Genomic DNA, 14,714 nt, shown 5'->3' with positions numbered 1-14,714 from the left:
CAACGTGAAGATCCGACGCTGGCTCCGATAATGGAAACCCTTTCTTCTGGGGAACATGTCGTCCCTTATGTTCTGAGGAATGGTGTTTTATGTTGCCCATCGAGGCATGATAAGATGATGAAGGTTGTCGTTCCAGCTGTTCTTGTACCTATGATCTTCAAGTACTATCATGAGACCCCATTAGGCGGGCATCTTGGTATCTTTAAAACTCGTGAAAAGATTCGTGAAAGGTTCATCTGGAAGGGTATGGACGGTGAAATCCGTGAACTAGTAAAGGCTTGTAAATCCTGTTTGCTTAGTAAACCAACCATGTCCACCAAGGTAGGCCTGTTGTCTTCTCATCAAGCGTCGCGCCCCATGGAACGCCTGTATATTGATTATGTAGGACCCTTCCCCCAGTCAAAGGGAAACGCCACCAAGTTCATCTTTGTATGCGTAGACGGTTTTACAAGATTTTCCTGATTATTTCCGACTAAGCTGGCTACCGCTCAGTCCACCATTACTTGTCTAAATTCTATCTTTGCTTCTTTTGGTCCGTGTCAATATATTGTGTCTGATAATGCTAAGGCTTTCACATCAAATCTTTTTCGTAAATTCTGTTTTGACCTGTCCATCTCTCATGTGACGACTTCTGCTTATTACCCTCAACCATCTTTAGCTGAACGGGTTAATCGTAATCTCAGGTCCGCGCTTATTGCTATATCATCATGAAGATCATTCCAGGTGGGACACGTCCCTGCATTGGTTAGCTTTTGCTTTGAATTCGGCGGTTCATGAATCTCACAAGTTTCCTCCAACTTCTTTGATGTTTAAGTTTGTTCCCAACACGCCGCTCTCTAACCTCTGGTCTCTGAGTGACATTCTACCTGAGACAATAGACCCGGACAACATTAAAGATGTTTGGAAGAAGGCTAAAGCCAATCTTAAAGTGTCTTACGAAAAGGTTAGGGAAAGATATGATCGTGGACGGTGACCCACCCATTTGAAGGTAGGTGACCAGGTGATGGTCAAGAATTTTGTTCCCGCGGGTAAGCTTGCCCCCAGATTTCATGGGCCGTGTATCATTCTCGATTACCTTACGCCGGTTACGTTGTTATTAAGTAATCCAGCCACCGAGAGGATATTTAGGGTTCACCTGTCGCAGGTGAAACCGGTATAATTTCTGTACTAATTTGTTTCATATGATTTTGAAAGAAATATGAAGGTTATATTTTCGAGGGGTTTCACTTTTAAGGCCTTCTGCCCTTTCTATAATATTTTTTTTATATTTAAGCATTTATTGTAAACCCTCCCCGCACAGTTAAACTGCCATCCTGTCCTTGCCACGGCCATTACCACGCTCCCGTCTCCTGCTCCACAACACACAGTGGCTTGCTTATGAAAAGAATTTCTCCACGCCGCTGGCCCCTCAACCTCACCACAATGAATGTACCCTACTATCATTCTGGTTCAACAAAAATTCTGCCGTCGAGCTTTAATGTTTCAGTACCCCCGCAGCCGCGCGGCGCCATGCCGCGACTGGGATAGAGGAAGGGCCCCCTCTACTCCAGCGAGGTCGACCTGTGCACGGCGAGCCGGAGCCCTCCTCCCGGCCAAGGCTTATGTGCGGCGCACAACCTGCTACTTGCCCGCAGCCTGTATATGTTCGCCGCGGGCGCGGCGTGCTTCAACACCTCTACTCCTCTCATAGTGCGGGCGAGCGGTATCTCAGGGTACTTGAGGGGTCCGAGCGGCCTCTTCTGGACTCAAGCAGCGGCGGCTGGCCTGGCCGTCAAAGTCATCGGCAAGTGATATATTTAGTCAGTTACATGGAAGTTTCACATCAACAATTATTACATTTTTTGGATTTTACTGCTATATCTGGTGGACTTAGAAAATTTTCTTCTCTTTCAAGAATTTAAAGTATTTCCTTCTGAATTCAACTTCTACAAACATAAAGACATTACATAAGCAATAACTATAAAGAATTTTGAAACTGGATCAAACCAAATTTAGTAAATTTTTGTAAATGCTTCTGCTATTAATCTCCATATCAACATCATAACTTGAACCTTGTTTTCAAACAAATTTCATGTGTCACCTCTGGAGGGACTTTTTTTTTGGGGGGGGGGGGAGGTCTGTACCGGGCGGTACACCTCCACGCCGCTAATTCAAACTTTGCGCCAGTTGAAACTCCTCTGCTGGAGGAAGTCTGAACTTTATCTACTGTGTTAATTTTCAAGTTTCTCAGAAGATGTCACTACTTGGAAATTTTGGAGTTTCTGAACTGGGTCGTTTTCGATGAATTTTTGTTTTACCTGTAGTAAGAAGTGTGAACTTTCTCTTCTAGAGGACACTACTGAGGAACTACAATGGTGCACCCTAGTGCGAAGTGAAGGAACTGTTTTTTTGGAGAAATTTTTATTTCAAAAGTTTGTTTCTTGTTAAATTTCTTTCTGTTATTGTATAAGTTGGTTGTATAACCCTTTCCTTCCCCTTGTTTTGAATTCAGCCAATCCCGAATTTCTTTCATTAATTTCTCACCAATCAGATGTATCTTCTCCAACTTGAATATCTTGCTTAACCCTAGCCAATAAAGTTTTTGTGGGCGGGTGTTCTCATTTCCGAAACGCCTCGAACTTTCCACGAGAGTATATAAACTGCTGATTTTCGGGTCTGTGCGCCACTTCAGTACCAACTTTCAAAGTGTAAAGTACGTAGCAGGGGGCGGGAAGCGCCTCTTTCCTCGGGCAGCAGTTCAACAACAAGGTAATGGCCGTTTAATAACTTCTTTTCTTGCTAGCTCAGCAGTTTAACTCTCGGGGCGGGTCCGAAGCGTTTCCACCATGTAACTTTCCCTAAAATGTAAAGACTCTTAGCATCTATTCTCTTTTAAAGCTACATATTGGGATAGAGAGTGCTTAACCCTCTCGAGCTCCCACTCTTATTGTTTTGAGGTGAACTTATTTTTCATAACCGATTCTTCCTTAACGTAATGTAAATTGTTTCCTTCTAAAGTCACCTCTTTAGTATGGGATTAGCCCTTGCATTAGCGGCCTAGAGCCAGATTAGGTTTTAAACAAAAGGTATTAGGAGTGCAGATCGCCTCCTCTCAAATTGTTATTTTGGAGGTCATGTAATTAACCTTTTTCTCACTTAATAGACCTCAGTAGGTTGGGTATTTTACCCCCGTGTCTATATCATTAGAGGACAACTTGAAGGTGGAGTTTGGTGTGGCCTTTGATAGGCTTAAAGTTGAGAGCGAGTGGCTCTTTCTTGAAAATTGAGTATGTATGCCTCGAGGAGGCTTTTCTGTGTAATTTAGAGCAAGTGCTCCTGGGCATGAATGGGGTTTTCTGCCCCTCTGTTAAATCTTGTTTTGGGGTAAAGTTGGGCTAGTTGCCCAAGAATTGTGAGTTCGGGGCTCGAAGCCCAAATCCTGTAAATACTGTAATTGTACTTTTGTTGCCTTGCTACTCTGTACCTGCCATTCTTGTTATTTCTGAATTTTGAAAAAAAAATATAACCTTGTTGAATTTTAAATTAACTTTAATTTCGTAGCCTGAGACCTGTTCACCCCCGCACCTTCTTTCACCTCTGCTAATCCACCAAACCACGGTAACAATTAGGACCCGGGTTTTTATGCTATTACGTATTTCATTCCTTTACTTGTAGAGAACTGAAAACGAAAAATGTAATCGAATTGTAATTCTAATATGGTTATACCTGTGTTTCATTTTACGTATTTTTATGTCTTAGTAAAATCACATATTATGTGAAGAATGTAACATTTTCTTAAATATTTGGGTAATTATTAAGAAGATGTATCACCTTGTTTAATTTTGAGACTATAGTAAGGATAGTAAAATAATTCTTCTCATATGAAATATATTTCAATTTCTAAAGTTGGCTTTAAAATTTCTTTAATACTGTGATTTCTAACCCATTTTTGTGAAATACAGTAGTTGCGAGAACTTCAACTGCATACAAAGGCACTAATCCTTTCCCAGAATCTGGCATGGTAAGTGCCTATCACACGTCAGAGTTTCTAACAAACTTCATGCAGTCTTGAAGCGAAATCTAGGTTATTGAAGCTTTCTATCTGTTTGCAAGAAAATTAGTGGCGAACAAGAAGAGCACCCGAAAAACACTTCACTTAGCTAGGTTTTATCTTTTAAAATATGCAAGGGTAACTTCCTGCGATATTGAGCGGTCCTTCGCAGCTTACAAGTGAATTTTTCGGATCAGCGCGAGAAACATCAGAATGGAAAACATGTGCACTGTCATAAAAAATGTTAGAGTACGGATTGTGTTACTTAATAGAGGTTTAAAGACAGATTCTATATAAACATTTGGTAACATTTATTGTTTCATTTTCAGGGCATGAGGGCAACAGGAAATTAGCTACAATAATACGTTGTCTAATACTTCGGGATTTAAAGCGCATAACATTATTAAAAGAAACATTTGAAGGATTTTGATTATGCCTTTTATTCGATTATTTGATACTGTTAAAATTAGAAAGAAGGAGACTGTATAAATTATACAAAGTAACAACGATTACTTTGTTATAAAACATGGAGGGCCGGGCTGAGTGGCTCAGGCGGTTGAGGCGCTGGCCTTCTGACCCCAACATGGCAGGTTCGATCCTGGCTCAGTCCGGTATTATCTGAAGGTGCTCAAATACGTCAGCTTCGTGTCAGTAGATTTACTGATACGTAAAAGAACTCCTGAGGGACTAAATTCCAGCACCTGGGCGTCTCCAAAAACCGATAAAGTATTTAGTGGGACGTAATACAAGAACATTATTATTGTTATTGAAATGTGGAGGTATTTAAAACACTTTTATTACCTCATATCACAACCATAACTCGTAATAAAAGGAATAGACGAGCATTTTTCTAAATTTAGTGCATTAATACCATTATATATTTTATAAATATTACATATTTCATTAATAACTACTGCATTTGTATGTCCATATTCGCACTTCCATATTATATAAAAATCCAGGCCCTAATGACAGTTCCGATCAACGATGGGAAGAACATCCAGTTTAATTTATATTTTTATTATGTGTCAGCATTCTGTTGGCAATGTTTACATATTGTATCCGCGCATAATAACAGCATTTTGGAGATTTTATTGATAGTTAATTCGTTACTGCATTTTTTCTTAAATCTCCAGGCTTGAAATTGCCCAGACAATACTGCCAACATCGAACGATAATATTGACATATATTATCGAATGTTGTATCCTAATGTCCCTACGTAGCTTTGGCTTCATAGTTTATACCTTTGGCGTGACACCTTGCGACGACTAGTTGTGAAACTCTCGATGCGATGTACATCGATTACTAGAATTTAACGATTATTAGTATGCAGCGGTTACAATTTTATTTCAAGGAGTACGTAATTTAGCAAATCCCAGTTTTTCCTGGGGTCGCTGGAGCCAACCAGGCTCATTTTGCTTTTTGACGGGTCTTTTAGGCCCGATGCCTTTTCTGACGGCACGTGATTTTTTAATTGAAAGTGGATGAACCAGGATTCGAACGTTTGGATGGCAAGCTACCGCACTAAGTTAATCACACTCCAACAAAGCAAGTGGGTATGCGATATTTGTCACGTAGCTATCAGCTTGCATTCGGGAGATAATGGGTTCGAACCTCACTGTCAAGATGGTTTTCCGTGGTTTTCACACCAGGCAAAATAATAAAATAATATATTTAAGGAAGTAAATTACAAAAATGTTATGTGGTAAAAATGTAACCGTTACAAGTGGTAATAATTACTAAAAAAAATTATTTCGTGTGGCTATTTCTAGCCGAGTGCAGCCCTCGTAAGGCAGATCCTCCGATGAGGGTGGGCGGCATCTGCCATGTGTAGGTAACTGCGTGTTATTGTGGTGGAGGATAGTGTTATGTGTGGTGTGTGAGTTGCAGGGATGTTGGGGACAGCACAAACACCCAGCCCCAGGGCCATTGGAATTAACCAATGGAGGTTAAAATCCCAGACCCGGCCGGGAATAGAACCCGGGACCCTCTGAACCGAAGGCCAGTACGCTGAACATTCAGCCGACGAGTCGGACACTAAACAAAGTATTTACAGTAGTCTTTACGTCTCTAAATAGCCCTGTGTGACAAATTTGAGGGGAGAAATACTGACCCGCAGCACATGTGTGACTTAGAACGAAAATTCGTTGATATTGTTCGTGCAATACTGAACCTTAGATGACAGAAACTTTCTGGACAGAGTTCTAAGCTGAAATATTGTCACGTAGCGGATTTTCTAGACGCAAGGACAATTTGTTACAAGGAATAAGATTACTTTTCCTTTCTTAATCTGTTTACCCTCTAGGGTCGATTTTTCGCTCGGACTCGGCTGGGGATCCTACCTTTACCGCCTCAAGGGCAGTGTCTTGGGGCGTCGAGGATACAACGGAGGAGGACCAGTGCCTCACATAGGCGGCCTCACTTGCTATGCTGAACAGGGGCCTTGTTGAGGGGATAGGAAGATTGGAGGAGACAGGCGAGGGAGAGGGCCTTAAGTTAGGTACCATCCCGGCATTTGCCTGGAGGAGAAGTGGGAAACCACGTTAAACCACTTCGTGGATGGATGAGGTAGGAATCGAACCTACCTCTACTCAGTTGACCTCCAGAAGCTGAGTGGACCCCGTTCCAGCTCTTGTAACACGTTTCAAATTTCGTGGCAGAGCCAGGAATCGAACTCGGGCCTCCGAGGGGGGGCAGCTAATCACGCTAACCACTACTCCACAGAGGAGGACCTGCGATTACTTTTAAGCAATTAATTCCAAACATTGTGTATACCAACCTCCACAGTGAAAGATAAAATAGATCTAGTCCACTTACGCCACCAATGATTAGGATAAAGTTGCTAACAATGAAAGGACACGAATGCTGGTAAAAGGAAAGAAAACTTCCCCTTGCGATACTAATAAGGGAAGAAGAAAAGGGAAGAAATGAACGTTCAGAACTTCGAATAACGTTGAAACCTGTTCTAGTTCAGAATATATTTGTCTTGTTTTCTCACAATTTTTAACCTTTACACGTAACAAAGAATGTAGCGATATAAAAAATTCCTCCTATTGCTGTGCCTTTATAGCAAATTAAAAACTGAATAGACCACTCTAAAGTCAACTAAGTACTATAATTTGTGTGTTTCAGTGGTGTACAGACTCATTAGAACGATATTATGTGTCCTCTATGTTTAATATAAATTAATTTGTTTTCAATGTTTAATTGAAACTAAATTTATCCAGCACTCATTAGGCGAGATCAAACTATTCCGTGTTTATTGACTGACCGGTCATAGGTTCATAACTTGACAGTAACTAGCTTTGAAGTAGACGAACAAAGTCCCTTAATTGATGTAATTTGAGCCAGGATTCACGCCATTAGTTACGCAAGTTTGGACTTCACTAATGGTACTTGTTGTGTTTACAAGACCACGCTGAGTTCAAAGTGTAGCCCCGGGTATCTGACGCTTTGTACGTCACATCTGTCAACAAGTTATGGTAGTTCTATAATTATTTGTGTATTTATTTAAATATTTTTACGTAGAATACATCTATAACTTCGAAACGGTCCTAGGATCGGCGAACGTGCAAAAATATGGAAGTTTAAAAATCGAAATAGTTTTGAGAAAACACATAGGTCGACAATGTTCACTATCTCCCTGTTTTGTTTACAAGTATGAATTGACTGGAGAGATAGGAGGCTCATCTGGAAAATTTACAAGAACCAGTTTACAAATGTAGCTGTGCTGTATGCGTGCGAGACGCGGACACTAAATGAGCGCGACAAGAACTTTCTACGGGTGTGGGAGAGAAAGATATTGAGGAAGATTTTCGATGCGGTTCACGATCAAGGAGAGTGGCGCATCAGGACCATTGAAGTAGTCTATGCCCTGCATGGTGACCTCGAGCTAGTCGCAGAAGTCAAAGAGGAGAATGGCAAGAATTTAGAAAGGAGTGAGGCAGAGTTGTCCACATTCACCATAACTTTTGAATTTGTTTACTGAAGAAGCAATTTGTGTTTCAAAGGAAAGGACAAAGGAATAAAGATAAATGGGAAAGGAATCCACAGTATTAGTTTAGCTGATGACATTTCCATAGCAGCTCACTTTGAAGCTGTTCTGAGTGTTCTGAGTGTTATGAGTACAACGTAAACATTCACCAGCTCTACGTTGACTGCAAGGAGGCTTACGGCAGTGTGGACAGGTCAAGGCTGCGACAGGTGTTGGAAGAGATGCAGCTGCCGACGAAAACCACCAACCTAGTCCTGATGACTGTGAGATGTACCAGAGCCAAAGTGAAGATCCAGGGCCAGCTCTCCAGGGAGTTCGAAGTACAGAGAGGGTTGAGGAAAAATGACGCATTGTCAACCACTCTGTTCAACCTCTGTCTGGAGCATGTTATGCGTCGAATACCTCTGAATACAGGGGGTACCATTTGCAACAGAACCCTCCAGTACCTGCCTTTGGCGGAAGATGTTGTCATACTCGGGAGAAGTGTGAACTACCTGACAGAAGCTCTGGAGCACATGAGCGAGGGATCACAACATCTGGGCTTACAGATAAACAAGAACACAACCAAGTACATGGCGAACAGCCGAGAGAAAAAGAAGAACTTTCTACGTGTGTGGGAGAGAAAGATCTTGAGGAAGATTTTCGGCGCGGTTCACGATCAAGGAGAGTGGCGCATCAGGACCAATGAAGAAGTCTATGCCCTGTATGGTGGCCTCGAGATAGTCGCAGAGGCCAAAAAGAGGGGACTTCGGTATCTCGTACACATCGTAAGGATGGAACAGGACCGGGCAATGAAGATGATCCTTGACCAACATCCTGGCGGCCAACTAAGACAGGGGAGACCAAGGACAAGATGGCTGAACAACGTCTGGAGGGATTTGGAGTTGAGAGGGATTCAGGGATGGAGAAAGAGAGTTCTGGACCAAAAGCAGTGGACGAAAGCTATTGAAGAAGGCAGAGTCCTTCATGGGCTGTAGCGGCAGGTGAGTGAGTGAGTGAGTTCTGTGTGATACACTGAATCATAAAAACATAAAATCAACAGTACGAAAACCAAAATTTTAGTTGTTAGTGAAGATGGCAGGAACATTAATACAAACATAAGAATAGGAAATTCTAAAATAGAAGAAGTGCAATATTTATGTCAGTTAGGAGGCATTTACACTGAGGACAATAGATGCAACAATGAAATCAAAATAGGAATAGTTCTTGCTAAACAGGCCTTTCAAAATAAAATATGTCTTTTAGCAAATACCCACATAAGTTTAAAAATAAGAAAGGCTTTTGTAAAATCCTTTGTTGGAGTGTACTACTTTACGGCTGTGAGAGCTGGACTATTGGAAGAAAGGAAAGAGATTCACTGGAAGCAAATGAAATGTGGATTTGGAGGAAAATTACGAGGAAAGAAAGGAAGAGGAAGATTAAGGAAGACATACTTGATGGGATGTAGAAACTAGGAAGAAGTGGAAAGAAGAGCAGGATTGAGAGAAGAATGGTTGCAGCGACAAGGCTCAGCTTTTAGTGTCTGATGATACTGATGATGATGTTACTTCACGTCGCACCAAAGCAGACAGCTCTTATGGCGATGGTGGTATAGGAAAGGGCTAGGAATGGGAAGGAAGCAGCCGTGGTCTTTATTACGGTACATCCCCAGCATTTGCCTGTTGTGGAAATGGGAAATAACGGAAATGACCCACCGACCGACTCACACTTCTTATCCTCAGTTTTTTTACACACTTTCTTTCCATTCTTCAGTTCTGTTCTAGTCCATCCTGTGAGTCTTTCATTTCACTTTATTCTATTTTAGGAATGCCACGGCAGCGAGCTCGCAGTTCAGTATTCTGTAAGGAAGAAGCGAATTCTCGAGCGAAATTAACATTTCATCGGTCTGCTTTCAGATCGAATTTGCTTTGCGAGAGTGAAAGCTGAGTGGAATCAAGATATCTTATTCGTAAGTTTGAAGTAACAGACATGGCAGTGGCGAGCGAATGATTGCTGGTACAAACAGGCGGGAACAATGACGGGAGGGAATTCGAATTTAGGAGAAAAATTAGGAATAAACTCTATGAATGAAACCGTATGTGTAAATTTACTTCGGTGGTAGGGTAATTTGAGGCGAGTAGTGGTAGATAGAAATAATGGACTTGGCCATGGAAGGTAAGAAATGTAGAGGAAGAACCAGGTGCCAATTGTTAGACCCATTTTTAATAATTTAAATAAGAGAGTTGTGGAAGAAAACACCGTCACGCTACAGCCGTGATTGGCCTTGGCCTACCTGGCGACCGCTGCTCAGCTCGAAGGCCTGCAGATTACGAAGTGGTACGTGTTCAGCGCGACGAGTTCTCTTGGGCATTATTTCGGGTTTCTAGACCGGCGCTGCTATCTCACCGTCAGATAGCTCCTGAATTGTTGTTACATAGCCTAAGTGGATCTCGAACCAACCTCAGAATGAGGTAAAAGGCCATAAATTGTCCCGGAATCGAACCTAGGGCTAACTGGTAAGAGGCATGCTACTACTCTTAGACTGCAGGGCTGGCCAAAAAAGGCCAAAACACTAGTTGCATATAGGGGACTGTACAGGTGCTTAGTTAATTCACAGAGTCTTGCAGACTGAACGATAAAAGGCATAACAGTCTGTATATATATTATCTTTTGTACAATTTGCCTTTCATCGCACCGACACACATAGGTCTTATGGCGACGATGTGATAGGAAAGCGCTAGGAGTGGGAAGGAAGCGACCGTGGCCTTAAGCTAGGTAACATCCCGGCATTTACCTGGAGAAGAACAGGGAAACTACGGAAAACACTTCGAGGATCGGTGAGGTTAGAATCGAACCTCTTCTGCACAGTTGACCTGCAGAGGCTGAGTGGACCCCATTCGAGTCCTCATACCATTGTTCAAATTTCGTGGCAGAGCCGGGAATCGGACCTGGACCTCCGGGGGTGACAGCTAATCACAGTAACTACTACACCACAGAGGCAAGTATGTAAGTATGGTTGCTTTGTACTTCACTTCAGAGCAACAATCACCAGCACTAATCACAAAGAAAATTCTCTCCACTGGTCTACGAGACTTTCATGTGGGACTGTTTCCGACTCCATGGCTAAATGGTTGGCGTGCTGGTCTTTGGTCGCAGGGGTCCGGGTTCGATTCCCGGCAGGTTCGTGAATTTTAACCATCATTGGTTAATTTCGCTGGCATGGGGGCTGGGTGTATGTGTCGTCTCCATCATCATTTCATCCTCATCATTACGCGCAGGTCGCCTACGGGTGTCAAATGAAAAGACCTGCACCTGGCGAGCGGAACTTGTCCTCGGACACTCCCGGCACTAAAAGCCGTACGCAATTTCATTTCATTTCATCTGAGACTGTACCGCGGAGCTCACTTCCAACTTTATATCCTCCCACATCTCCAAGCTTAGTACGCCGTAACTCTGGTCTCTTCCCTCTGGCCGGGACATTGATTGTTATTATGTCTTCGTATGTCGTTTAAAACTTTCCGTAATGTTCACTTTATGCAACTTTTATCGACGGCTTGTAAGTAATCCTGGAATTTGATATCTGGAAATAGGATATGGCGGGATATAAGTGTGGCATATGTTCGTGTCTTCCGTCTTAGAAACTGGAGAAGACTTCCCGGTCTCCACATTTAAATTTCAATTAAGTTTGGCGTGACTCCGCAAGAAGGGAGATATCCAACTTCATCGTCAGGGAGGAGGGAGGTACTACGCAAAAGATTAACTTGCAGCTTTCTTCCTTCATGTAACAAAGACATCTGAAATGATAGTTATTTGGTGAGGATTGCTAGGTTTAACCAGTGGTGGTAAACCTTTGTTGGTAAAATAAATGATTTCTTCTTCGTCCTTCCCCACTCTTCCCACACCATTATGGGTTCGATGAAGACCCTCGATGAATGGAGATCGATCTTTGACCCTACGCAGGCCCCGCCCCGATTTAATCTTCCGCGGAGTGTATGGGTCGCACTAAACAGAATGCGCACTGGGCATGGAAGAAGTGGCTCTGCGATGCATTCTTGGGACCTTAGACCTTTTACAAGCTGTGACTGTGCTGAAGAATTCAAGAAAATGCGACACATCACCTTCAGATGTCCACATAGAGCCTTCTGCGGAACTATCTTTGACCTTCTGACAACTTCAACGGCGGCTATTCAGTGGCTTCAACAATTCGATAACCGGACAACTATATAGACGCAGAACACCTAGGAGAAGTGAAAGAACACCTCACGAGAACCCTCAGGAGAAATGGGTACTCATTAAGTAACATCCGATGAGTTGTTAGAAAATCAGAAGAAAACAAATAAAAGGTAACCGTAGAAGATAACAAAAGGAAGGGAGAACTGACCCGTCCATAAATCGCGATAATTCCTTACATTAGAAACACTACAGACAGGATCGGCAAGATACTTGACAAATACGACATAAGGACCATCTATAAACCACCGGAAGTTAACCCGTCAGAATTACAGGCCCCCGGTGTTTACCACCTCTTATTACAATAGACGCCTGTCTCTTTATTTTTGATTAGATAATTCGCACGTGCTTTGTTCGCTCTTTGAAAGTATTGTAGTATTTGATTCATTAATTAATATTTGTACAGTATGTTCATTTTCACTTAACTTCATGCAATAATGTGGAGGTCACGCTCTTGACAGCGCTCACCTGTCCTTTGAAGGACTCACGCCCCTTGTGCCCAGAGGAAAGAAACCGACTGACAACCCTCATTATTACTAGGGTGGACCACTTTTGGGAGCAGAAACTGCCGCCTGAGGATACGTTCGGCGTCCCAACTTTACTTCGGGTGGCTTTGGGTTCTACGCAGCGAGCAGAAGCGAAGGAAAATAGGCTATAAAAGACAGTCGCTGTTGTTAGCAAGAAACCAACAGTGGACCTGTGCGAGGTATCGGTGGCCCACCGGGGAAGTCACTTAAATTGTTCGCCTCTCTATGTCTGAGAGGCGGTATTCTCCAGGTTAAAAATGTATGTATTTTTAAGCTCCTACTAAACAGACTGAGATAAAACAAAGTACTGTGTGGGGACATTTTTCATGTCTTTACTTTTATATTTTCAAGTTTCATAGAAACTGGGTTACAGGGAGAGAGAGAGAGAGAGAGAGAGAGAGAGAGAGAGAGAGAGAGAGAGAGAGAGTCTTAAAAAGTAATGCATATCGTATCCGCATCGTGTGTACTATCAACCCTCTCAAAATTGCAACAAAAAGAAACCGAATATACGGACAGACACTACACTCTTGTTACAGTAAAACCTGCCTAAGCCGGACCCCCTACATCCTGTAAACCTATAAAAACCGAAACTAAATTTCAGAATAAAGGAATTTCCTATGCCAAATAATATGTTAACATGGAAAACTGCCAAACGTGGAAACGCAACCATTTTTGGATACTATCTGCGTAAATAACCTTATAACAGTTTAAGTGTAACCTCTATAGAAAAATGTCAATTTTGTATTGATGGTACGAAGCAAGCCATTATTTTTGAGACTGAGTATACTCGGACTTTTAGGAACGATTAAACCTATCCTTGGTCACTGATTTCTTCAAGGATGCTGGAAGAGTATTTTTTTAAATTTACTTCCAAATTTATGGGCTGACGAACATGACAAAGCCGTGTTAAAGATAATAACGAACAGAATAGGTTGTAAAGGTGATTGAGAATAATTTGAAGTGACCCCTTGATCGCTGATATTGATAAATCTCGTAGGACGCTATCAGAAAGTCCCAGATTTCGCAGATATTTCACACAAAATTTAGGTATTTTTCCTCTGACGCCGATTAACAGTCCAACAATGTTAACGCTAGAAATTATGTACGTGTGTTTTGTGCTACAGATTATTATGGTATATTATTAAGATTTCATCAATTCATCCTGTAAGAAATAAAAGAAACCAATGTTCTAGATAATGGACCTTATTCGCTCCAAAGTAGTATAATACCTTCTATAATCGATAAACTGGCACCAACATTTCGGAAAATTTTGGAAATAACCTGTGAAAGTTATTCTGTTAAGCCTTTCGGTTAACCTTAACTAACTATCCCCTCAGTGTCTACTCCAGCCAAAGAAACACATAGAAATAATGCAATATAAATCAGAGGCCTATATAGAGAAAACTGATGGAAGTATAAGGAATGTAGTCGTCTGTTATCCAAGTAAGTGTCTTTCATACATTGAAAAACGTTTCTGATGGCGAGTGTTAGTTCAGTGCGATAAGTAACTACAGCATTGTACAATTCCACTTCGCAAATCATTTTGAAGAATGTGAACGTATGAGACGGGAGATAGCATGAGGTAGAATATTCTTCCAGCTAAACACACAATATGGAACTGAGTATCACTCACCCTTCTTGGAGGTCCGGAAGCTGTCATCACGCGGCACGTACTGTATGTCGTACACTATGGTCGTGTTGGGAAGAAGATGTTTCTCTTTGTTGATGCGGTACACAGCGTACTTGAAGGCCAGCTCCGTACTACTGTCCTTTTGGTCCTCAGTGAAGATGGCTCCTGGAACAAGAATGTAGGCATTTATGCAGTAGTCGTTGGTATAGACTTATTGATAGAAATTATGACAATGATTTTATATAATTGATTAAGACTTATCTCTTGAAGGTTGCTGTCAAAATACAAATACGTAAAAATACAGAATGTACAGTAACTGAAAT

At 41.9% G+C, this 14,714-nt stretch overlaps 1 protein-coding gene across 1 annotated transcript in view; it reads right to left on the bottom strand.

Moving 5' to 3' along the window:
• The window catches only part of LOC136879360 (glutamate receptor ionotropic, kainate 2), a 473,995-nt gene that overhangs the window by 435,499 nt on the left and 23,782 nt on the right, over positions 1-14,714 (bottom strand). Inside the window, exon 3 of the mRNA XM_068229090.1 lies at positions 14,395-14,556. Within this exon, the coding sequence (XP_068085191.1) occupies positions 14,395-14,556 (162 nt within the window). The remainder of the gene's footprint in view (positions 1-14,394; positions 14,557-14,714) is intronic.

The sequence above is a fragment of the Anabrus simplex genome, chromosome 8 (genome assembly GCF_040414725.1).
Source record: "Anabrus simplex isolate iqAnaSimp1 chromosome 8, ASM4041472v1, whole genome shotgun sequence".
Lineage (NCBI taxonomy): Eukaryota > Metazoa > Arthropoda > Insecta > Orthoptera > Tettigoniidae > Anabrus > Anabrus simplex.
This window is presented reverse-complemented; position numbering and strand designations above follow the sequence as displayed.